The sequence below is a fragment of the Pogona vitticeps genome, chromosome 4 (genome assembly GCF_051106095.1).
Source record: "Pogona vitticeps strain Pit_001003342236 chromosome 4, PviZW2.1, whole genome shotgun sequence".
In the NCBI taxonomy this organism is placed as follows: domain Eukaryota; kingdom Metazoa; phylum Chordata; class Lepidosauria; order Squamata; family Agamidae; genus Pogona; species Pogona vitticeps.
In genome coordinates this window covers 96,938,277-96,964,956 of record NC_135786.1, presented here as the reverse complement: position 1 = coordinate 96,964,956, position 26,680 = coordinate 96,938,277, and the positions used below count along the sequence as shown (strand labels likewise).

The 26,680-nt window shown below is 40.3% G+C and overlaps 1 protein-coding gene across 6 annotated transcripts in view; it reads left to right on the top strand.

Annotated features, from left to right (window-relative positions):
* CDC14A (cell division cycle 14A) overlaps positions 1 to 26,680 on the top strand; it is a 70,402-nt gene that overhangs the window by 34,356 nt on the left and 9,366 nt on the right. For 3 of the 6 annotated variants that reach the window (XM_072998011.2, XM_072998014.2, XM_072998013.2), the window contains 8 exons: positions 6,423 to 6,489; positions 7,739 to 7,801; positions 10,461 to 10,548; positions 14,214 to 14,444; positions 15,672 to 15,810; positions 21,011 to 21,170; positions 23,673 to 23,788; positions 25,912 to 25,959. In XM_072998011.2, the coding sequence (XP_072854112.2) occupies positions 6,423 to 6,489; positions 7,739 to 7,801; positions 10,461 to 10,548; positions 14,214 to 14,444; positions 15,672 to 15,810; positions 21,011 to 21,170; positions 23,673 to 23,788; positions 25,912 to 25,959 (912 nt within the window). The remainder of the gene's footprint in view (positions 1 to 6,422; positions 6,490 to 7,738; positions 7,802 to 10,460; positions 10,549 to 14,213; positions 14,445 to 15,671; positions 15,811 to 21,010; positions 21,171 to 23,672; positions 23,789 to 25,911; positions 25,960 to 26,680) is intronic. The other 3 variants (XR_013544299.1, XR_012086517.2, XM_072998012.2) reach the window with 2 other exon arrangements.

Genomic DNA, 26,680 nt, shown 5'->3' with positions numbered 1-26,680 from the left:
GCATTTGTCTTGCGAGGCACCACTGTATAATGCCAGTCTGTCATACAGCAAGAGGCTATGTGTAAACAATTCTTAATGGTGATATATATTGTATCCTAAGAACCCAAAAAGAGTGAAAAAGTGTCTTGGTTTTTTTGGGGGGAGTTGTTTTTTGTTTGTTTTGATATTGAGAATTGCTTTAAACTGCATTAGATTAGCCCATTTAAATTATAAGAACATCCATCTAAAGTTACAGTAAAATAAACTTTTTTGCTGAGGTTAAAAGATAATATAATTTTTATGTAAGATATGTATGCATAAATTTAATGTGCCGCAGATTTCTGTCTGTGCAATATAACAGACCAGAAGGAAGCTACTTCACAACTAAAATTCTCTTTCTTAAAATTATCTGTTCTTTTTGAGAGGTAGCAAAATAGTATCTCTTCCTGAGGAATAGCATTCCTCATAAAATTATTGAAGTACTAAAAGAACTAATGGAGGAAAAAATACTGATGGTAGCAGTTCTTGATTAGTATTGCACTAATTAGGGAGCTTTCTGTATAGACACAGGGAATGAATTTCTATCTACAGTGGTGCCTCGCTTAACGGGTGCCCCGTTTAACGACAAAATCGCATACCAACGAACTTTTTGTGATCGCATTGTGATGTTTTAAATGGGGAAAAATTGCTTTGCGATGATCGGTACTGTTTTGCTTACCGATTATCACAAAGCGATGATTTTCCCCCAGCTGTTCGGCGGTTCCAAAATGGCCACTGGGTAAAAAAATGGCCGCCCACTGTGTTTAGGGACGGATTCCTCGCTAACCGGGCACCGAAAATGGCCGCCGTATGGAGGATCTTCGCTTAAAGGTCAATTGTAAGCCCATAGGAACGCATTGAAGGGGTTTCAATGAATTCCAATGGGTTTTTTAAAATCGCATAGCGACGAAATCGCTTTGCAACGATTTTTGCTGCACCGATTAACGTCACTATGTGAGGCACCACTGTAAATTGTTATAAATGGGAATTTCACACTGCAGTCATGTCTGTTTCAGTTTGGACATGAAAATAGTTTTGAGGCTTTTCGACATTCTTGAATTGTATTGTTAATTTAATCTACAGTATTCTAGAGTTGAGCTGGAGAGTTTACTCGGTAATTATCAGACATGGAGAAACATCTGCAAACACAACAAATGCTAGTTGTTGGTGCATTGCTAATTTTAAAAATTAGGAGGGAAATTAGTTGGACATTACCAGAAATAGTGGGGAGGGAGACTTTAATATCTATACATAAATGTGGAGCCTTCTACACAACCAGAGAATGATTTACCCATGAGTGTACTTCCTTATTTGGAAGAGTGACCAACATTGGTACTTGTTGCTATGAAATGGATATATTACAATTATAGCTTTGTTAAGTTTGACCACAGACATTCTGGGCTTGTCAGAACGTGCTGGTCTCTGATTCAAAAGGAAAGAAAGGTGATTTCAAGGTCATAATTCCTGTAACAGCAGTGGACAAAAGTTTCCAGTGATTGGGAGGCTACCTTCATATTATATATTATATATATTTAATTTCAATTATTAGTATATGTTTATTGCTTATTTTTATACTATTGTGATGTTTATGTACTTATTACCTTGTTTCTCTGAAAATAAGACAGGGTCTTATATTAATTTTTGCTCCAAAATACATTAGGGCTCATTTTCAGGGGATGTTTTAATTTTTTTCATGTACAACAATCTACGTTTATTCAAATACAGTCATGCCATCTTCTTCTGGTTGCTGCACAATGGTGGAGGGCAGGCTTTCGCTTAACTAGGGCTTATTTTTGGAGTAGGGCTTATATTACGAGCATCCTGAAAAATCATACTAGGGTTTATTTTCAGGTTAGGGCTTATTTTCAGGGAAACAGGGTATTTAAGGTTGTTATTGTTGTATTGTTTTGCTGTGAACCGCCCAGAGTGGCCTTGTAGCCAGATGGGCAGAATACAAATAAACTGTTAGTTCCCTCACTGTTGATTTGCAAGCTGTTTTTGTGACTCTTAGTGGCCAAGAGTTAAGGGAGTCAGCTAAAACTGCTTTTGTTGTCGCCCACCCCTTCCTATATTTTTGGTTGTAAAGCTGATCACATTTACCCTCTGTAAAAACAAGGAGTGTATGTGTTCAGGTTGATCTAAGATAAATCAAATTGGTCTGGACAGATTCAGGAACAAAAGAAAGGGTAATCAAAAGTCTGTCAGAGAAAATCAGAGTCTTCCCTGAGATTCAAAAGAGATTTTGAGAACCATAGTTAAAATTGGTATCTCCCCATCTATAGGACAAGGAGAGGAGTAAAAGTGTAATTTTGTGACTGACATCTCTAATTTCTAATCGAGGAATAACTACGAGGGCTCTCTTGTCACAGTACTTTGGACAAAACTGAATACAGTGGGGTCTTGACTTGAGAACTTAATCCGTATTCGAAGGCGGTTCTCAAGTCAAAAAGTCTGTAAGTCAAGTCTCCATTGACCTACAGTGCATTGAAAACTGATTAATCCCGTAACAGGCCGTTTTTGTTCCATTTTGGTTTTTTTCTGGTCTGTAAATCAAATCTCAGTCTGCAAGTCAAACCTAAATTTTGCGGCCAGAGAAGTCTGTAACTCAAAAAGTCTGTAAGTCAAGCCGTCTGTAAGTCAAGGGTCCACTGTACTCTACAGCTGAGATGAGCAACCTCAGTAGGGTCAAACATTTACCAGAAGCCTAAGCGCCACACTCCTGATGGGACAGGGCTGAAGGAATGTGTGTCCTGCAGAGGCTAATCTGCATATTTATATGTTAAAGGTTAATGCTGTGGTTATGGAGGGGGGTTTGAATGACAGCCTCAGCGTATGAGTTACTAGAGTATGTCTGAGGATGCACATGGGGTATTTTTCCCTTATCCAGTTAGTAGAATCTATCCATGCACATCTGGGGTCCTGCATGGCATGTAGAATTCAAACTATCACAACAGTGATTAATCCAAACTCTTATTCAGTCTTAGCACCTTTAAAACTAGTTATTGATGTGGTTAAAATATAACTTAAATCTCTTAGCGTGTCTGTATTTTCTTGTTAAAATCTAATGCCTCATCTGTGTTTTTGTTGTTGCTCATTTTTCTGACCAGACTGCCTCAAACACTACATTTCCAGGAGATTGTGAATTATTAAACAAATGTCTATATTTAGGTTTTCACTCTCAAAGCACAGGAGGTCATGTTGTCATTCTGACTTTTCCCATGCAGAATTTCCAACCCAGAATTCTTTGCGAGTTGTACTAATACTTTATTAGCCATATAATGCATTACAAAAGTCTGATTTTTGTTCTTTGGATAAAACTCCAAATAAATGCTACATATATTTTAATACTGATTTGTTTTAAATGCTTTTTACAAAATAATAATAATGGGCTTCAGATGTTATACCACAATGAGCACTCCAGATTTCCCATTAATTTTTTCTTAATACTTATTCTGTAACATAAAAAAGTAAACCATATATTTCATGTTCTTTGAAAGTAAGCTTAATAGATGGGGATCTTGACACATGCACATGTGAAGGAGTACTTATAGTGAGACACATTGCAGAGTATTGAAACGGGATTTGTATGCGGATTATTCTCCTAGCTGTTCATACCAGTCTGTTGCAGTACAGCTAAAACTACTATCTCTAGTGTATCCTTAGTTCCTTGCAATACAATAATTCCTACCTTAAATTCATAAAAATAATGTTTAAATACAAGGTCTGTGTAATATCTGTTTTGAATAAAGATGTTTATTAATTTAAGTTCAAATGTGCTGGTAATTGCGCTGTTTTAAGTGAGGTAGTGGTAAGTGTTACCCTGTTTCCCCAAAAATAAGACCTAACCTGAAAATAAGCCCTAGTATGATTTTTCAGGATGCTTCTAATATAAGCCCTACTCCAAAAATAAGCCCTAGTTAAGTGAAAGCCTGACCTCCACCATTGTGCAGCAAACAGAAGAAGATGACAAGGCTCTATTTGAATAAATGTAGATTGCTGTACATGAAAAAAATAAAACATCCCCTGGAAATAAGCCCTAATGCATTTTTGAAGCAAAAATTAATATTAGACCCTGTCTTATTTTTTGGAAAACACGGTACTTGGTTGTTTTGCATAAGCTCTTATATTTCTGAGTATTTTTGACTGATATAATAGAGAACTGTCATCTTATTTCATTGGGCTAAATTCATTTACTAGTCCCAACTAGAGCAGACATTTTAAATCAGTGGCTGAAATCATGTTCCTGAAGCTATGCTATGCCAATTTTTCAGAAATAAAATATTCCTGATCCTACCCCCACCCCCTCCAGAAGTCCCGATACTCCTGTAAAATCCTTTTCTCTTGGGGAAGCCATCAAGAGCCGTGGGACAGAAGAGTCCTTCATTTCTGAAAATCGCCACTGATGGTAAATTCATCCTTCAGTGTAGCTGCATAAACAGGATTTCAGCTAATGTGACTTAACATCCATGTTAACAAGTCTTATTCATTCACAAGGTCTCCTCCAAGTAGAACTAGCAACTTTTTTTTTCACTTTCAGTGGTCGGATGTGTTGCTTGTTCTGAGAAAATAGTATCTGCAAATGTTACTAGGTTTTATAAAGTAGACAAAGCATTAAAATAATTGTTAATCCCAGTAAAGGTACTTAAGTGTAAGTCTGAAAGAAAATTCAGTTTGGGTTCTACCTATGCTCTCTTTCTGCCACTTTTCCTTTCATTTGAGCCATTGCTCCTCTCGTCTAACCTTTGAAGGCATTTATTAATCATATTCGTTATAAAAGTACATGTGAAAACTGGCTATAGAAATAATCCAATAAGTATGAATCAAATCAAATTACTCAGAGCACAAAGCTTTGCCACATTAAAAAATCTTTTATTACCATTTTAAAGTTCATCCTGTTAACTTTATAAATGAACAAAAGTATATTCAGTTAGTAAAAGATTGCTGTATCTACATGGGTGCATGGGTGTAATCATCAGGATGTTTTGAAAAGTTTCATTGCTACTGATTTCTAATTCTATGGCTTTTAATGTTATGTTTGTTCTTTTAAAATGTTATACGTAATTTTCTGAACCCTATTTTGAATGAAAAGAGGTTTGTAAATTTAAAAAAATTACCGTATTTTTTGCTCCATAAGACGCATCACTCCATAAGACGCACCAAATTTTTAGGAGAAGAAAACAGGAAAAAAAAATCTATTTTCTTCTCCTAAAAATTGGTGAGCCTTATGGAGAGGTCCGTCTTATGGAACACACCCTAGTACCCTTTGGAGGCTCACCCAGCCCCCCCGGAGGCCAGATGGGGCGAAATCGCCAGCTTCTGGGACTCTTCTGAATCTTCCCAAGCCTCAAAAGAGTCCCACAAGGTGGCGATTTCACCCCCTGACCCCCAGGGGGCAGGGTGAATCTCTAAAGGGTCCTAGGGTGTGTTCCAGGAGCGGTGCAAGGCTCCTGGAAGGCTCACTCAGACTATTGCGCCGCTCCCCCCAACCCCCTACGGGGCCAGCGCGGGCAAAATTGCCAGCTTCTTGGACCTTTTCTGAGGCTTGAAAGACTTAGAAAAAGTCCTAGAAGCTGGTGATTTCGCGCTCGCTGGCCCCGTGGGGGGAGCGTCGCAAGGGTCCGAGTGAGCCTTCCAGGACACTTGCGCAGCTACCCCCACCTCCACGGGGCCAGCAGTGGTGATTTTGCCCACACTGGCCCCGTGGGGGGTGGGGGGGCGGTGCAAGGGTCTGAGTGAGCCTTCCCGGACCCTTGCGATGCTCCCCCCACCTGGAAGCTGGCGATTTTGCCCGTGCTGGCCCCGTGGGGGTAGGGGGAGCGGCACAAGGGTCTTGGAAGGCTCACTCGGACCCTTGCGACACGCTCCCCCCCACGGGGCCAGCGGGGGCAAAATCGCCGCCTTCGCTCCATAAGACGCAGAGACTTCCCCCCCACATTTTTTGGGGGGGAAATGCGTCTTATGGAGCAAAAAATACGGTAATTAATTAAATGCTGAGATTTAACTTTTCACAGCTGAAATGTATACTGTTTTCTCCCACCTTTTGGGACCATGTATATCAGACCTGGGCAAAATGCGACCTGAGGGCCACATACGGCCCGCGAAATGCTCCTGTCAGGCCCGCGAACAGTTTTGAACATCAAAACCATTTATAGCTTTTTGTCTAAAGTTGATCAGTTGCTTATCTTAAACATACCGCAAAAAAACTCTTTAATATTTGTGAATATTAACAAGTTTAAAAGAAAAACAATCATAACACCATTTTTTCATTTTAATTTTAAGTAAAGTTGGTTTGGCCCCCGAACACAGTTCAGATTTTTCATGTGGCCCCCCCTGTAGAAATTAATTGCCCACCCCTGATGTATATCAATGTTTTGTATTCATTTGTCATAACATTCTCTTTGTAGGGATGCATCATTTGGGAACTGTACATATAACCTAACTATTCTGGACTGCCTGCAAGGAATAAAAAAGGTAATGCAAACAACAAAAATGCTCTAGGGAATGGGTTATTTTGAACACTTGATGATCCTATAATTCAGACTTACCACATAGTGCTGACCCTCAGTGATGAGTCTTCCTTCACATGTAAGTGACCCTGGTCTGCCAGCTAACTTGCTTAGTCAACTTGAAGCTTATAGTCATAGTCGTCATGGTAAATACCATTACATTACCTCCTAGGAGCAAGAGGTATGGTATCACAGTTCTTCGTTTCCTTCCTCATACAGTTTCATGGAAACATTTTCCATGCGGTCTTGGCTTATGGGTTGAGAGTTGGTCCTTCAAGAAGGAAAATTACCGTATTTTTCGCTCCATAAGACACACCCTTTCCATAAGACGCACCAATTTTTAGGAGAAGAAAACAGGAAAATATAATCTGTTTTCTTCGCTCCATAAGACGCACAGACTTTCCACCCCCCCTGTTTTGTGGGGAAAAAGTGCGTCTTATGGTGCGAAAAATACGGTACTTTGAGGGAGAATGGGTTCCCTCAGGGAGGAACTACATATTTGTAGTCCTTTAATTAGAGACAGACACTTTCAGAAGGTCAGTGCAGTTTAGCTGATTGAATCCACAGATTGCAGGCGCCCTGAATTCCATGCCCCACCTCTTCCTATGGGTGCCCACTGAGGGAAGCCTGCAGCACTACCTGTGATGGGGTGCCTGCAGGAGGAGGTGGAGCATGGCATCTGCGGTACTTGCACAACATCTGTGGGCTTGATCAGCCAAATCACACTGAACCACAGTAAGTGCCTATCTCTGCCTTGAAGTAATAAGAGCAAAACAGAGAGTTAGGAGATATTGTGTGGAGTCTTTTCAAATACAGCATACATATTATAAGACAAGGTGGCTGGTAGCTCTAGAGGAAGCATCTGGAGCCCTTCCCCCACATTTTGGGGCGGTTTTAGTCAGGACCCACCTGTCTTGTTAAATATGCAAAATTTCTATCTATAAAGATGTAAAATGGCAGGTGGCTAATTCAAATGCTTAGCATCTTTGGATGTTGCACGATAACTTGACATTAAATTTACTTTATTACAGTTGAAGGCCAGTACCGAAAATAGTATAGTATGAAACAAAACAGAATGTGGAATGTACATTGTGGCAAACATTGCATCCATATAGGATATAAAATTTGTATTGCAAATATCTAAAACAGGAAGAAAAAAATAACTGTAGAACTTATTTATTTATTTTACTTTATTGATATCTTTCTTCCCCTAGGCCTTACAGCATGGATTTGTTGACTTCAAGACATTTGATGTAGATGAATACGAGCACTATGAGGTGTGTGCATCTTTTGAACAGACACATTAGGCCCAGTTTGAGTGTGACATTTATGAGACACAAGTGTATCTGGATTGCTAAGTGCTGTGAGTTTTTCCTGATCAGGAGGTTCTGTGTATAATTGGCACATGGTTAATGGATCAACTGTTTTACAATTTTCTTCATAATAAAAGTGTAAAGGCAAAGACATACTTAGAGCCTTGAAACTATTTGAAAGATTCTTAATATAGTTAGAAGTGTTAAAAGGAACACTGGTGGCCTCATTATCACAATTTGCAATTTACAATTTTGTGCAGTTTATTTGGTTTGGGAATTAACACTGACAGTCTTTCAGAAGCAGCCTCAGAGCACTCAAAGATTTTCAGCTGGCAAAGATAGATAAATACATAGTCCAGATAAATTGTCATTTGGCAAATGATGTTTTCTTTGGCAAAATGAATCAAAAAGCCAGGGTAACCTTTCCTTGATGCTGGGCGTCTGCCGGCCTATCGGCTGGTTGGCACATGGTTGGGAGGAGGCAGCTGCGGGAATGGAAGTTGGCCCGCTGTCTCTGAAGGTGGTGGTGGCAGGTAGGCTGATAGTGGCGGGGGGCCCGTAAGGAGGGACTTAACAACATGACTCAGTCACAAGTTCAGTCCCAATCCTTCCAAGTTGAATATTGAGTCAGTTTGCCAGTACAACTCAAGTTTGACTCAACAGGAACTTGTTAGCCATGAGTCCTCATCCCTGGTGCTTTGTATGTCTTAAATCAGAAATATTGTTTGAAAATAACACTTGAGCACTGTGTATTTTGTGCACGCGCCATCATTTTTCCAGCACGAAAAATGATGGGTAGATAGGTAGATTAATAATTATTGTATGACTCCCTTGCACTGCTTGTTAAATACTAACTTTTGATATAACTTGGTTAAGAAACTGGTCCTTACAGGAATAGCACATCTTTTCTAGGCTTTGTTTTAACAGAATGCAAAAGAATTATGTGGAATTAATTTCTCTTCTTTGCTCTACCATCTTCTTATAGTTATTTAAAATTAGGACTCTTTTCAGCTGAGCTCCTACATATTAAGAAGGATAATGCAGAGCAAAGTATAGGATCTTTTGAGATCATGTTTCTCCCTCTCTCTCAACTACCATAAAGTACCATAGATGGGATGTGAAAGACCTAATTGATGTCTCTCCATTATTTATTTTGACAGTAGCAGCCTCCTTTTGGCAGACCTGTGAAAGTAATCCTTTTGGGATCTAATGGAAAACCTAGCTGGAAATAAAGATATGACTTGATGTCAAAATTACCTCAGCTTAAAATGGGTATTAAGTTGCAGAAATATAACCCAACACATAATTAATGGGAGGGAAGGTGTCATTAGATCCCACAGTCTTTTACCCTTTATTAAAAACAGTAAAAGACACACAGAGAGCAGTGAATACTTGTTTTGTGAAGGGCAAACAAACCCTTCTGTCTCTAGGGAAAAGGGATAATTTAGGCATTGCACTTTGTAATGATTTTGGAGGTGTTTGTAAGTACAGGAAAGTTCACACATTTTAAAAACAAAATAATTCAGTGTAAATGCTAAAATCATCATAAACACAATAATATTTTTTCTGTCATGGCCATGCTCTCTAGAGGGATGCTGAAAGTTGTGTCCAAACAAAAGCATCTTTACCTATCTAGTGGTTGAGGAAGTGCATTGCAGTCCATGAGAGCTCGTATTGAAATAAACCTTTTGTTCTTAAAAATACTTGAATACTTGTGTTTGTCCAGAAATGTAATTTTTCTAAGCTCTATTTTAATGAAAATGAAGAGGAACAGGGAATTTCTAATAAATAACAAAGGATAGCTGACTCCATAAGAGTTGAGAAATGCATGCAGTATACACAGTGGAGTCATAGCCTACCACTTCAATATTATGCATATATTCTCCCAATCCCTGTTGAACTTATGCTTTTTTCCCCCATGTGGGTGTCTAGGATTTTCTTACACATGAATTCAGGCTTCAGTGGAAATTTATACTTACTATATCTGGGCTGAAACAATTGAAGGAGAAGCTATTAGAGACAAGTGGAGTGCAGTGTTGTTGCTGTTTTCATGGAAAGAGAATTGCTTCCAGGAGATGACCTATTCTGTGTGTGGAAACTCCTGTGAAAAGAGCAAATCCTGTTGGATCGCTCCCAATGATTCCAGCTTACATACAATGGTTCTTCATAGTACATTGCTTGACATAATGAGGGGATGATTCATAGAGTAATAGTTGGTCTGACAGCAATTCTGCATGTGCAGGAAGCTGTTGTTTACCACATGAAGATATATCACAGTTAATTAGTTTTAATTTTGTCTTCCTTTAAAGATTAGTTTTGTAAGCCTTAATTATGTGGCTGACTTCCATTGCCTTTCTGAATACAGTAAGGAGAATAATTGTCTGCCAACCCATAATGATGATTCATCAGTAGAACTAAACAGATTGAGATGCTTATGTGGTCCCAGCAGAAGGACTTTGGATAAACATTGAAAAACTTTTTAAAAAAACCTTTCTCAAGGGAATGCCCAGAAGGTAAATTGTATAATGTTACTGCAGTTATCCTTTGTGAGCTAAACAACTGATCAAAAATGTTCTGAATAATTTTTAAAAACTTTTTTATTTTTTGCTTTTCTTTTCAATAGCGAGTAGAAAATGGTGACTTCAACTGGATTGTCCCTGGGAAGTTTTTAGCATTTAGTGGACCACATCCAAAGACCAAGATTGAAAATGGTACAGGTTTTTTTTCCTCCTTGTTTCAGTGCAATTTTGAATGTGTTTCATGTGGCTAGTCCTTGATAGCATGATACCCAGTGTGGTGTAATAGTGGATAGCCTGACAGACTAGATCTGGATTTGAATTCCTGCTCACTGCAGGAAGTGAAATTGGTAAAACTACTCCTTAAATATTTCCCCTTGTGAAGGCCTGAAAAGGGTTCTTGTAAGTTGATTCCACCTTGATACAGTATGTAACACACAATCTTTGACTATATTCTCAAAATCATGTATGTTCACTGAAGCAGTAAGTATACAAAATACAGCATTTGGTCCCCTGTCTGTAGTTCTTCGTGCTAAGGTGAGGCTGCAACTTCTGGAGGTATTTGTAGGTACTATGTAGATAAAGGCCCCAAACACAGAAGCATTTCTGTAGTGCTTTCAAGAGCTTTTGGAGAGTTTTCCTGAGTAGGAGAAGACGACTAAATATGAGGTTGACCTTGAGTTGCAAGACCTGAGCAGGGCTGTTAGGGATGGTGGATCTTCTAAAGATCACTAATTTATATGGTCGCCATAACTCTGAAGCAGCTTGATGGCATAAAGCAGTAATAAATTCAGAGGAAAACTTGCAATTTATGAAAACTTGATATTTGTAAGGGCTATAACATAATAAAAGTAGAAGGGTAATGGGACCATTTTTTGATCAAGTAGCCTCCCTAGTAAATGGTAGGAATGCTGTACAGCAGTGGAACCAGTTACCTCAGAAGGTGGTGAGTGCTCCAGTGTGAGAAGCATTCAAGAGAAAAATCAAACAGCCACCTATCAGATATACGAGTACTTTGATTTGGATTCCTGCATTGTGCAGGGGTTTGGATTTGATGTTTTATAGGCCCCTTCCAATTTCATTATTCTGTAATTCTGCTGTATGACCATATTCGTAAGCGGACAACAGTCTTCTGTAGCTGTGAGCTTTCTAGAGGTTATATTTGGAAGAATTTTGTGTAGTTTGGAAATAGGTGGTAAAAGATAATGTATTTAGCATCAGTGGGGAGCTTCTAATGCCAAGGATACATCTGAATGATCTGCTTCCCTACATAATCTCTCTTGTGGAAACAGGACCACCTTACAAGGCAAATGAAGAACTTAATGAATAAAATGTTCTAAAATTCTAATCTAAAATGAGAACCTATGTAGAAATCATAAGTTGCCAAAATTAGTATCTGTTACGTACAGCACTGATGTTACCTGTCTGTCATGGGTTTGGAGGGAAAGTTCCATCCTATGGGGAGTGGAAGGCGGGACATCAGGAGGAGGGGCTGTACTGTATATATATGTGAAGCCTGTGTGGAGAAGTTAGGAGAGCTGAAGGAGAAGCTGGGAAGAAGAAGCTGGTGTGGGAGTCTGTGTGTCAGACAGGGTACTACTGTGTGTCAGTCAGTACCAACCTGATAGGTTCAGGTGTCTGTATGGTTAGCCAGAACTGATAGGTTCAGGGTCTGTGCTTTAGTGAAAGGTGTTCTGTGTGAACCAAACTGGTGTATGTATGATTGAGACTAAGCCACGTTACTGTATTTTATTCACCTGATCATTTTATTTTCCCTGTGTGTTATTTAAATAAACCTTATTCCTTTATTTGTTAAAAATCCATTCCTGGTCTGTGTGACTCCTTACAGGGAATGGTTGGTGGCAGCTTAGTGAAACTGTGGCATATCCCAGTAGGTCTGGGGTTGTCACAGTATCTATTTTAGGTAATGGCTAAAAATAATGAGAGTTTTTTAAGAAGTCCAATGTACAAAGGGTAATGTGTCATTTCTGTAATTATCAAACTGTATGTTTTTTGTCAGAAGAACAAGTTTCATTTCAGCTTAGTAAAACAATGCATGGCTTAAGATCAAGTGACAATTTATTACTGAAAACTAATCTTGGATTTTCAGAAATTTTGAAACTCTTGTATTCGGTATGAAATTGTTTTTATTATGTTGAAAGATATGCTAGCACCTGCATTATTACCCATAGAAACAGAACTTGAAAAAGTTCCTTTTTTGGACTCCCAAAATCCCTCGTTCATCCTGACCAGCATGTTAGCGAGAAAACGCGGAAAAACAGCAGATTTAGCAGAGTATTGATTAGTCCAGATAGTCCAGAGTAACTCATGCACACACCAGCAGCTTCTCCACCACCACCGTGTATTTACAAGATATTTACAGCAGTTCAGTCTGGCAGCATAACAGGTAGCATTCATCACAGAGCAGGAAGATACATCAACTGTACAGTTTCACATATGCAGTGGTGCCTCGCTTGACAACAATAATCCGTTCCAGGAAAATCGCTGTTAAGCGATATCGTCGTCAAGTGAAAAAAAAACACCATTGAAATGCATTGAAAACCGGTTCAATGCATTCCAATGGGGGAAATACCTGCTCGTTTTGTGAAGATCCTCCATAGGGTGGCCATTTTGCGATGCCTGTAAAGCGAAGAATCGGTCCTGAAAACAGCAGGGAGCCACTTTGTGACCCGCCGATCAGCTGTTTTCAATCATCGTCCAGCGAAAAAACGGTTCCCGAAGCAGGGAACCAATCATCGTAAAACAAAAAAACCCCATTGAATCATCATTTTGCGATTGCTATAGCGATCGCAAAAAAGGCATCATTAAGCGATTTCAGTGTCAAGCGGGGTAATCGTCAAGCAGGGCACCACTATATATACATATACAGATCTGCTTATGTCTAATCATATTATGTCTCGCATCATGCATGATTCAGCACTGCTGAGTCATCATGACTCAGTTTCTACACATCTGTTCATTATGGCTGCTCATTAATATACTTTATTCTGCTCAGGCCTGTAAATTTACCTTGACACAGCAGTCATATTTTAATATTTGTATTTTAGGACCATTCGTAAGCTGCCTTGAATTCTTCTACAGGGAGAAAGGCAGGGTAGTTAGTTAGTTTGTTAATTTGTTAGTTAAATAAATAAATAATCAAACCAATAAATAAACAAGGAGGCAGGCAGGCAAGCAAGCTAGAGGATTCTGGAAGTTTTAGTCCAAAAGGGTATTTTTTCCAAACTATGTTTAGAACTGTAAAAAGAAGCTATATTAAAGCATACATTGAGGGGCAGTATATAAATTATGTGGTAGGGATCACATGGCTCTCCCAGTAATGCCCTGAAAGTCCCAGAATTCCGCACCAGTTGCTACACTGCCTAGGGCTGATGGAGGTCCAACATCTGGAGGGTCACATGTTCTCCACCCTAATACAATGGAATAGCATTTAAGCATATTCTTCAGTGCAGACAACTGAGTCAATTTAACTAAGTCCTTTCAAAGCGGTGAGAGGGATTCTGTAGAAATGCTTTGTCTGGATTTACCATTAATGGGGAAATGAGGTTTTTAATACTCTTGTGCTGTTTCTGTTCTCTAGTTTCTCACAACATTAACCATGATCATTCATATTTTGTGACTCTAAATAAAGGTCTATTAACTGCTGCTCTTGAATGGTCAACTTTGTAGAATGGCATGGGCTTCCTTGGTGATATTTGCATCTTAGGTGTTGATTACATTAGCAATAGATCCATTCTTAAGATGTAAGAATATGTGGCGTTATATTTGTTGTTTGTGCAACCCGGCACCTTCTGGGGAGGCATTTCAACACCCAGGCATTCTTCCTCTCCTTATTCTAGGATACCCTTTGCATGCACCCGAAGCCTATTTCCCGTACTTCAGGAAGCACAATGTAACAACAGTCATAAGACTCAACAAAAAGATTTATGAGGCCAAACGATTCACAGATGGTGGGTTTGAGCACTACGACCTGTTTTTCATAGATGGGAGCACGCCGAGTGACAGCATACTGAGACAGTTCTTGAGTATCTGTGAGGAAGCTGAAGGGGCCATTGCTGTACACTGTAAAGGTACGTTTTAGAAATCTAATTGGCAGTTCAGCAGTACTCTTTAAGTTGGATTGAAAAGAAAGGAATAGCTGTTGATGGAATAATCCGAATTACACTGTCTGTTCTAATTTCATTTGGAAACTGGGCATTGGTTCCTGTGGAGGCCCCTATGTACACCACTGAATGATTCTGTTGCTGCTCTTTAATTGCTCCTCTTTCGTCATAAAGATTTATCATCAGTGCCCTAAAAATGACCTTTTGGATGCAGAACATGCCATTCCTATGGTAGTGGGATGGCAATAAAAATTCCTGTCCACAAGCAACCCCAGTCACATTCTTCCTGTCCTTTTTCTAAGGCAACAGAGAAGAATATGTAAAGGTCTGTTTTCTTCTAGAACCGGAGTGGCACAGCCTGGGTTCACATGAAGCCATCGGCTGTTTCCTCTGCAGTCTCTGAAGCTGGCAGGACCCCCACACACACACTGTATCTCCTGGCCCAGCAAATTAACTCTGCTGTAAGCAAAAAGTACTGCCTTAACTGAGAATTGGCTTGGTTTCAGAGATGTTTCTTCCTATGCAACACTCAGTCATTGTCTTGCTGCCACCCTGAAAGGACCTAATGCATAAGCATGAGGACATGGTACTTAGATAACAGAGGTGAGGGGCGTTGCCTGTCTCAGGAACTATTCCACGAGAAGCACCTTTCTAGAGAGACTGAAATATTGGGAAACCATGGAGTAGAAACAATACAGAAATGCAGTGGATGTATGTAGGGTCAAGTCGTCCTGCCCACCAGCTCCAGCTATGAGTGTGTGATTTTTATTTTCTATCCTGAAATCTTCACTCAGTGGAAGTGAGCCTGCACATTAAAAGGGAGAGAGGAAGAGCATAACAAGGGGGTGCAATTTCACTTATCAGTGGTAGTTCCACGTTTACATGTGCCTTTGATTTGCCTAGTGTGACAAAGCACTGTATCTTTGTTCCATAGATCGTGCAATTGCATGTTCTGCCTTATCCAGAGCAGGAATAGAAAGGGTACTGGAGGTTAAGACAGGCATTAACAAGGCTCCGTGGGATCTAACAGGATGTTTGTATTATGACAGGCCCATGGTGCTTAAAATAGACTCATTTTGTGTTATTTTGAAAAGTCATGAAACAAGAAAGCAATTTTATGGAATATGTAGCATTTTTAAAGGTATGTACTTAATCCTTAAGGTCAGTGTTTGGTTTTGTTTCCCTTAACTGTAGCTGGGCTAGGAAGAACGGGAACACTGATAGCCTGTTATATAATGAAACATTACAGATTCACACATTCTGAAGCGATTGCTTGGGTACGAATATGTCGCCCAGGTTCTATTATTGGACCTCAGCAGCATTTTCTGGAAGAGTAAGTACAACACTTTTAATGAATTCAGTGGTCTAAACCATATGCTTTCCCCTGTCTTAGTGAATATCTTACGTAAAGGCCTGATTATATGCTGGCTTTCTTGGAATTCTTTAAGACGAAGCGGTGTGTGTGTGTGTGTGTGTGTGTATTGAGGCTGTCTATTTAAGATGGCAGCTGGAAGAAACTGAAGCAACTGTATTGCATTAAGAGATATGTGGTAGTGATAGTGACATCACAGTGGCAGCTGAACATTTTTGCTGGTGGGGAGATGTAGGGGAATAAAATACTTGGTTCTCCCTTGGCATCATACTGCTATAATTCTCCTCTTTGATGGATATGTATCCTGCATATTTACATGTCATATTCCTTGCAGAAGATACATAACACAGGCAGTGCAATCCATAGCTCAGGGCTTATAGATGAGTACATGGTTCTGCGCTTCAATTTTATACAGGTTTTTAATTCTGTGTGTTCTGAGTTTTTCGAAAAGGAGCTAAAAAAAACCCCTTTAATTTATGTATTTATTTTAGTCGAGAAGCCCCCTTCACCTGGAACCATCTTCCCTTATATCCTGGCTTAAAGTTAGCAAACTATTGCTCATTCCAGACTTGCTTAGACTTCCATTTGGAGTGGCTACTTTTTAAACCTTGTTTTCTGCCCTTCACTGTGCTGTCGAATTACATCCTCTGCACACTGTCATTTTGCCAGGAAAACCCAGGATTGGAGGTGGATGGGAATGAAGTATGCTGAAGGAGTAGCCTTGGTGTGGGGAGCTTTTTCTCAACATGCTTTAGTACTTGCTAAATCCCATTTTAAACAAGGATCACACAATTCTCCCCACAGAAGGATTTAAACAAGGATCACACAATTCTCCCCACAGAAAACCTTGAGGAATGAAACCATGTGCAACGCATGTACTAGCATTTCTTCAGCATTTTGCAGTTTCTTGGGAGCAATGAAACTTGATACACATATTCTAAGGATGATTTTCTCTCTCATCTTTGAAAGCTAGCACAGCCAAACTGTTTGTATGCAGAGGGCAGTCAGCAAATACACCACAGTGACACAAGCCTTGCTTACCTCCCACCCACCCCAATTGGATTACGGTAACTCTACATGGAGCTGCCTTTGGAATGTTTTTGAAAACTTCAGCAGATCCCAAACACTGCAGCCAGATTATTAACTTGGGTTGAAGATCATAATAACCCCATTACAGCAGCTCCACTGACTGCTGCTGTTTCCAGGCACAATTCAAAGCCCTACAAGCTGTTTCAAAAATCACATCTCCCTTTATGAGCCTGCCCGGGTTTTTGGATAACCAGAGGAGGCCTTTCTCTAAGTCCCACTACTCTCACAGGAAAGGGCCTTCTGTGCTGCTGCTTCCAGACTTTGGAACTCCCTCCTACAAGAGGCCAGACCGGCCCCATCTGTGCTGTCCTTCTGCAAGCAGATAAAGGCCTTCCTCTTCAGGCAGGCTTTCCCTTAATGACTGCCTGTCTAACTGAAGTTTTTAAAAATGGGATTGTTTGGACTTTTGTTTTAAATATGTTTTAATAATGATTTTATCTAGTATTTTAATAGGATTGTTTGTTTGACTCTTAATATTTGAATAACATTGCTTTTAGCTCGTGTATACACACACACGCACTACACACACACACACACACACACACAATATATAAAAATATGATATAAGCCACCTTGGGTCCTTTTTTAGGAGGAAGGCAAAGTAAAATATTTTAAAATATTTTAAATAAATAATGTTTTTAAATGAAGCATGCTAATTGCAATAACTAAACAAGTATTTGACCTGGAGGAGAAGAAAATCAGAATAAAGATAATGTGAGAACTTTAGTAGAATGATTTGCAAGTTGCTTTTCAGTACCAGCATCATTCGCTTCAGATATTGGGCCAATGCTGTCATGGGGGAACTCTCAGTATATACTTTAAGAAGACGTTTCCTTGTCGGGACATCATGGAACACGGTTTCAGTGATGTATTTTCATTTATTTGGCTCATGTGTATCAGTGCTTTTTCTCCTGGAATTTGAGTGGATGCACTATGTTGTAGTGACACACACTGTAACATAGTGTGTGTGAGTTATGCTAGTATACCACTATGCAGTTCCTTTCTGTCCCTCAAATTCCTGTAAATACTTTTCTCTCCCGCTGTGGCTAGGCTCAAAGTTACAAGGTACAGCTTAGTGTCATAACCTTCACAGCCACTTTCCCTGAAAATGAGTCACTCTCTTTCTAGCTCAACAGCAATTAGGCGGGAAGAGTAGTAAGTCACATGGATGTATACAGTTAATTTGCAAAATTGTTGTGTTTTTAAAGTCATGCCAGGTTACCGGAATATAATGCATATACTGTATACCCATTTGTGATCATACTGATTTTAGCGAGACAAAATGTAGGGATTTAATTTACTGGAAAGAAAACATGAGCAGATTGGCAAATCGGCTGAGGAAGAGGTTTGAGTATTTATCCTCTTTGCTAAAGGTCACAAGTTTAAAAGCCAGAGATGAACAATCATAGCAGGTTTATCACAAGTGGATGTTTCAACATTAGAATTTCCACTCTTCAAATGTTTGGTGTTGGCATCATTTTGTAGTTAATACAATGTAATGAACTGTAATAGATTAGTTCTTAATACAAATATTAGCATTTTATCACATTATTTATCTTGGTTGCTTTATGAGGATTTCCTGTTCTTGCAAGTTACAGATCAAGTGAACATAAAACTGATGTAGGCTAGGCTTTTTTACTGTGAAAATGATATTCTTTGTTTTGAAATGCATTTGCTCCTAATTCTGGGATTTGAAAGCTGTATATCTTGACATCTGGATCTCTTAGTGATACTGACTCACATTTTCAGCATCTTAATACTGTATGAGATAGCATTTAAGACTCTTTGTAATAGGCAAAAACATAAAACTTCCCAATAAACAAGGCTTAGACTAATAGCATTCATGCCCAGTCGGAGAGTGCATATATCTAGGGCACTGGGTTTGGGATTTCTGTAATAGCATGTGTATTGTTATATTATATGGTCCAGAGCTCTAAAATACAAAAGGAAATACATTTTCCTTTCAGTGTTGGGGAAAGTTCCATTCATGCTTTCTCTCTCTGTAGACATGGAAATATCCTGAATGCTTTGGAAGCCTAGGAAAACCTCTCACATTATGCTCTATATTTATATTGGTGTCCCTTTCTGAATACATAAATTACCAGACTGAGTTCTTTAAATCTCTGAGGATCATTTCTATCACTGCAGAAAGGCAACTATTGTAGAAACAAGATAACAAAGGCATTTGATGTGGCCCATTGGCTCTTTAAGAGTTAATTTCTCAGTTGTGGCTGCCACAGTACTCTAGGGATTCATTTTGTGTATGTCAAAGTGATCACCATCTCACTGTTTGTGGGATGGCCTCAAATAAAGCAAGGTATCTCCTAATTTGTACCCTGGTGTTTTCCAGTTCTAATGAAGACGATGCATCTGGTCAAAGTCTGTGTCAATGCAAAGTTGTTGTTTTTTCTTTACTGCTTGCTCTTGATTGTTTAACCAACAATTGCATGTTTGAGGAATCTTTGTTGCTTAAGAATAAAACAAAGGAACAGCATTTTGAATGTGGAGGAGTGCTTTCGTGAATGTTACTGCCAGCGGTGTATATGAAAGAGCAAACTTTAATTTGTATTCTAAAGCGCTTCTGTTCTGGTGGCTTGTTTGCAAACATAGGTCCTGACTAGTGGCTGTGATGTTTAGGAGGCAGTCTGGGGAAAAAATAGCAAAAGCAACCAAACAACTCTGTGTTTAGGAGATATTAAAAGATCTTCAGAAATAAAAGAAAATCAGTTGTTGACATCTTTAAATAAGAAAATCTAAGAAGCTTGAAGGTAGATATTTGCAAGAGCATTGCTTTGTTTATCCCTTACTCTTTACACATGTGAGTTGCTGGAAGTGAGTTCTTTCAAGAGTTAACTTGGCTTGCATCATCAGCAGTGTAATCTCAGATCGCTCTTAATTATACTGGATATCAACTTCTTCGCTCTAAGCAGGAATACTTCTTTCAGCTTTCTAATCCTGCTCTGTCCACCAGTTATGTAACCTCCCAACGGGAGCCTTTCTCTGACTGTGGATAATGCTATTTCTTTTGGCCCACTGCCAGAGTTACCACACTTTATCCCCCTAAGCAAAGCAGCAGGAAAAAAACTGCTCATAAAGAAAATCAGTAACATTTGGCAAAAGCTCTTTCCCCCTGTAAATAAAAAGATGTTGTTTTGCAGGGGTAAAAAACAATCTCTTTTTATTCTTCAGATCTCAGTCTTATGTTAGCTACTTTCTAGAAAACTAGGTATAAAGTACTTAGAAGCATACTAAGTCTGATTGGTGCTAAATTTATCAAAGGTGTAGGCTCTTTACAAATACATTCACAAAATAGTCTCTGTGGTTATTTTAATTAGACTTGGTCTATTTATGTGTGTCTAGTTATCACATATGGAGGAGACGTGGTGGCGCTGTGGACTAAACCACAGAAGCCTGTGCTGCAGGGTCAGAAGACCAGGGTCATAAGATCGAATCCATGTGACGGAGTGAGCGCCCGTCACTTGTCCCAGCTCCCACCAACCTAGCGGTTCGAAAGCATGCAAATGCGAGTAGATTAATAGGGACCACCTCGGTGGGAAGGTAACAGCGTTCCGTGTCTAAGTCACACTGGCCATGTGACCACGGAAGATTGTCTTCGGACAAAACGCTGGCTCTATGGCTTGGACACGGGGATGAGCACCGCCCCCTAGAGTCGAACACGACTGGACAAAAATTGTCAAGGGGAACCTTTACCTTTACTTTAGTTATCACATATGCCTTCCCTGTCTAGAATCCATTTATTTTGTGGGCATTGTTGCAACATTCCAGTTATAAAGGGTCAATTATAAAATAGCTCTGCGCTTGTAAATACTTATATAAACATGTTATACAAAAATTTTTCTTGTAAAAACGAACTTCCCTGATCAGATGTCTAAAGTACATTAAAACAAAAATATTCCCCACCAAAAAGATAGAAAGTCTGTGCTCTGGACCCTGTAGTATGTGATTTTTCTTGCTGCAGTATGTGGGACAAATAATTTAATCAGTAGTCATATTTTTACACTACCTTTAACATTTTGTTGGGACTAATTTTGGTTTTGTTACTTTTGAGCAGAAAGCAGCCCATGCTGTGGGTTCAAGGAGACATCTTCCGATCCAAACAGAAACCAAGAGGAGTAGAGGAAGATAGCGTGAACAGAGTTCTTTCTGGCTTGGAAGACATTTCTATCAGTGGGACTTGGAATAAAGTGGAAAACATGGATAAATATGGGGAGGTAAAAATCACACTGGAATTGTCTGTAATGCCTAAGCAGAAATAATAGCTATGTTTCATCAGGTTAATTCCAATTGGTGGCAACCCTCCCCAGGTTTTCTAGCTATAAAATACTCAGAAGTGGTTCACCAGTCGTTCCTCTTGCTGGTGCTCTGGGACTCTACACGTTGCCCAAAACTACAGAGTTGTCAGAGGACATTAGCCCCATTAGCCACACTCTAGGGCAGTGATGAAAGGGATGTGGTGGTGCTGCAGGTTAAACCGCAGAAGCCTCTGTGCTGTAAGGTCTGTAGATTTTCAGCTTTAAGATCGAATCCATATGATGGAGTGAGCACCCGTCGCTTGTCCCAGCTCCCGCCAACCTAGCGGTTCGAAAGCATGCAAATGCGAGTAGATAAATAGGGACCACCTCGGTGGGAAGGTAACAGCGTTCCGTGTCTAAGTCTCACTGGCCATGTGAGCACGGAAGATTGTCTTCGAACAAAGCGCTGGCTCTATGGCTTGGAAACGGGGATGAGCACCGCCCCCTAGAGTCGAACACGACTGGACAAAAATTGTCAAGCGGAACCTTTACCGAGGGCAGTGATTCCCAATCATGGATCCCCAGATACTCTTGAACTACAAAAATCCTGGCCAGCACAGCTAGTAGGGAAGGCGTCTGGGAGTTTTAGTCCAAGAACATCTGGGGATCCAAAGTGGGTACCATTGCTCTAGGTCAGGGGTTTTAAACTCAATTTACCTGGGGGCCGCTAGAGGCAGAGTCTGGGTGAGGCTGGGCTGCATCAGATTTTCCGCCAAGTGGAGCAAGAGCCCGAGGAAGCCACCCAGGAGTTTCCCTAGCCAACAGACAGGTGGGCTGGCTGGAGGCTGCAGTTCTGGATGGAGGGTGCACGAGGTGCTGTCTTGGGAGAGAGCTGACCAGCGAGGCAAGGCTTTTTTTTTACTCTTGACAGCAGAGGATGTGTGGGCACTTCGGGGGGGCAGGCAAGGCGAGGGCCACAAACTATCATCTGGGGGGCCGCAAATGGCCCCCAGGCCGCATGTTTGAGACCCCTGCTCTAGGTGATCTGTCTTTGGTTTCACAGCCCAAGGAGCTCCAATTCAATGAACTATACTGATAATTAGAAAGGAGGTACTGTACTTAAATGGCTTTCAGAATATAATGGTTAGCATTTATTACAGGGTTTCAGTCACTGCATTCAGTGCACTTCTCTTAAATCATTGTATGGTAATCCTCACAGCAGCCCTGCAGAAGAGGTTAGGATTTGTAATCACCATCTTAAAGAACCATCCCTGGCTACCATCTTTGAAAAGAGATGGAATGACAGCAGCACAGTAACTGGAATGCATGTTAATTACTAATTAGTAATCCTTTAATGCAGTGGTCCCCAACCTTGGGCATCCAGATGTTCTTGGACTTCAACTCCCAGAAATCCTGGCCAACAGAAGTGGTGGTGAAGGCTTCTGGGAGTTGTAGTCTAAGAACATCTGGAGGCCCAAGGTTGGGAACCACTGCTTTAATGAATCTTTTTGGGAAGTACTTCTAGAAGACAAAGATACTATTCAATAGACTTTTTTGGAATGTAAATTGATTTAATGCTGAAGTGAGTTTTAATTTAATTTGTTGGGTGCTAGACTTTCTTTCTCTTTTGTTTGGTTGTGTGATTTGCTTGTTTTATATTATTACTGTATTTCTCTTTGATTTGGCTGTGCATTTATTACATTGAAGAGGTTTGGCATGAAATACATTTCAGTGCTTGTAGTAGCATCAGTATGTTTAGTATATAGATTTTCCCTCTGCAGCCATTCAGAAACCTATCCTGGAGATTTTTTTGACTGTTTTGGAGCAGGATTTCAAGATGGGGGAAGTATGAGAGACAGGTGGATTGTGGTTTTTCTACTTTATAGCCTGTATTAGCTGCTTTTGTAGCCCTGATGACTGTGTTGGATATTACTCTTGATGTTTTAATTATAATCTTGCTGTTTTATTTGTCTTTTGCCATTAATTGCCTAGAATACAATTTCTAGTGGAAAACTAGAATAATAAATAAATAAACTAATAGTAAATAGTACAAAGCTTGTGAAAATTAATGAGAAGAAGAGCATATTGTTTTACTCATATAATGGTACTGCATTGCTCTTTCAGTGCTTGTATCACATGGAAACCTGGTCTAGGATCGGTCCATAGTTAATTAAAGGCCAGCGTATGTTTATTTTTATCTCTAGAATCTCTTAGTCTTCAACCTTTAAATTCTAGTCTCATAGATGCAGAGCTTTTCTCCTTTCTCAATATTAAACATTTCTGTTGTGATAAATATCTCTTGGAGGGACACCATTCAAAACATTAGCATGAAGTTGTGAGTTCTTCATTAGGCTATCAGTAGTTATCACTAGCCCAAATAGGGCAGAAGGAAAAGTGATGGGAGTCAAATGGTAGCCATTGTAAATGAAATTATACAATGCCATATGGGGTGCCTTTCATTTATTTGCACCTGCTTTCCAGAATGATTTGGAAGACAATGCAGAAATAGAAACTAAGAATGGTATGACCCAGGGAGACAAACTCCGTGCCTTAAAACTTCGGAGGCAACCACGTTCAGCCACAACGGGAGCACTTAGGTAATCCATTATTTTTCCACTTGCATTCAGTGAGCCGTGTTATTGCTTTGTAGACTAGGAGGTGGTCTCCTACTGATATTTTTAAAACATGTAAAGCTTTCCCTGATGTGATGCTGAAAATATCAGTTAATGACGTTGGACAGTGCTGTCTGTCCAGGCTTTGTCGCAAGATATCATTCTCCCAGAAACAAGAGGGGTGGGTGGGGGATTACTGCCTCTGGAGCACACCTGGAAGCAGTTATTTCTCTCAGCACTACCAGTGATCCAGAAAAGTTTCTACAAATTATGTAGCATCCTTCCACAGACAGACAGAAACACGCAGAGAGAGAGAGTTTAAAAAGAGGAGTGGGAGAGGAACACTAGTGATAGTAATCAGAAATTTAGATCCCCATTCTTGAAATGTTTAGACATTCCTTCAGGCCACTAGTTCATGGATGATTTCTCCTCAGTTTTTGTTCTTCCCCAGCTTGTGTTGTGTGTTCTGTGCCGTCAAGTCAGAACTAGACATGGGGACGAATATAAAAATGAATCAGGATATTCAACAAATATCCCTGATTCATCAGATATTCGTTGCTTCATATTCTTGGAGTCCAGAGCCCCCGATGAATACGAAGCAATGAATACAACCCTTTTATATTTGTCCCTTCGTTCCCTCTCTGCTTATGCCCTCGCCGATCAGCTGTTCTTCGGGGGCATAAGCAGAGAGGGATTTTCCCTTCTGGCAGCTTACTAAACCCTGCCCAAAGGGAGTCCCATCCCCAGGGCTGGGGGCTGGCTTGGGCATAGGAAAGGAGGGGGAAGGGATCAAAGCGTTTCCCCAGCTCCGCTGCCTTTGCAAAGGGGGGAAAGCCCGACCCAAGCCATCCCAAGCTGGGAGATCGCTTTGATCCCTTTCCCCTCTTCCTGTGCCACATGGCATGTGGCATAGGAAGGCTGTGGGGACTGGGCGTTATTTTTTTTTTATAGCCCCAGGGGCTGTCTTTAAACAAAAAATTACTCGATGAACCAACAAATTGATTTGTGGTTTGTCAGGCCACTGGGGGGCAATTTGTGGTTCACAAACCAAGACAAAGCGTCGCATTGGAGCTTCGTCCCCATCTCTAGTCAGAACCAATGTATAGCAACCGTACTAGAACTTTCAAGGCAAGTGAGGTATTTAAGGAGTGGCTTTACTAGTTCCACTCCCTTAGTCAGTTTCCATGGATGAGTGGGGATTCAGACCCTGTTCTGCAGAGTCCGAGTCTGGGACTCCACTACAATAGGAATCCCAACTTAGAGCCTAAAAAGTCCAGGCTCCCCTTTCAGCAGAGTTTAGAATAGTCGTCTGTTGCTGAACAGTAACCCCTGTTGTCAAAGCTGCTGAAAGAACAGGATTGATTCCTTTTTGAGTTGTACTTCATGGATGAGTATGCCCTTTAAACAAAATGTAGTAAAGTCTGCCCCCTGCCTCTTAACTGTGAGAAGACATTTTCCTCCCTGCTTGATTCAGGGTCTTAATTTTGTTGGGTAAGGATGCAAATACTCATAAAAATCTGTGTCCAGGATGTGCTTGCTCATATGCCAACATAAGGTTGGTAGGCTGTTGGTTCATCGGTTCTGTCCCAGTACTGTTACCTCTTGCAGTTCTTCTCGCAACTGAGGTCAAGTTTCATTCCCTGTCACCTGCTATCAGTTTCTTCCTCACCTCCCAGAGACACCAGTGATTGTACCTGGGACTTTGTCTGCAAAAAGGTGGCCCATGCTGTACTGGCCCCTTTGCCTTCAGGTGACTTAAGGAAGTCCATTTTTAGGAGCCCTATCACTGTTCATGGTGCATGAGTGTGTTGTGAAGGGCCATGTGCCCAGCCAAACACCTTTTGCAAGGCTCACTGAGCCAGCATTCATAAGGATGGTAAATGACATTTCCCTATTTAGTAAAGCATTTGTGGGACTTCAAAAGAGAGATTCTGGACAGTACTTCTCTTTTATCTGAAATGTGTGGGTGGGTGTTTTTAATTGGATTGCATTAGTTTCTCTCCCTGTGTCTCTTTTGCAGTTTTACATCATGATAGAAGCCCAGTAATAAATAATGTGTCATGTGCCTTTAAAATCTGTTTTGATATAATCTATTATTGACTTTCTAGGTTAGAAGATATGAAATTGCACACCAGATCAATGTCCCAGCCTTTCAGGTACTTCTTTTCCATGGATCTCTCTTCTCACTTTTCCCTCTCTCATTCCCAGTCATCATCCACATGCTTTGCAGATTGGTGAAACTGTGCATTCTGCTTTCCTACAGAGGACTGTTTTGGGGATAAACTCTGATTAAGACACTTGATCAGTAGTAAAATACAGCTAACCAACAAGGCAAAACTGATAACATTCACTTCTTCCCATTGTTGTTAGCTGAACATTAAATATACAGCCATGGTCAAAGATATTGTCACCATTGCAATTCTGTCAGAAAATGCTTCCCTGTGATCATTGCAAAGCGAATTTTCCCCATAGGGACCATCGCTAAGCAATCGCTTTTGCGATCGCTTAAACTCCGTCGCTAAGTGATTTCGTCGCTCAGTGGAGCGATCGCTAAGCGAGGCACCACTGTATCTCCATCAGAGGTCATGGGTCTTCCAGCAGGATAATGACCGGAAACACACTTCCAAAAGCACTCAGAAATGGTTACAAACAAAGCGCTGGAGAGTTCTGAAATGGCCAGCACTGAGTCCAGGTCTGAATCCCAGGTCTGATCTCTCCCAAGCTGTGGAGAGATCTCAAAACAGCAGTTTTGGAAGATTCTGCAATCTGGAAGATTCTGCTTGGTTTCTTGGACATGAAGGTTCTCTTTGGCTTCGTGCTTCCCATTGCAGCCCCTAAAAAGCCATGGCTGATCAGATCTTAGTTATAGTCAATGGC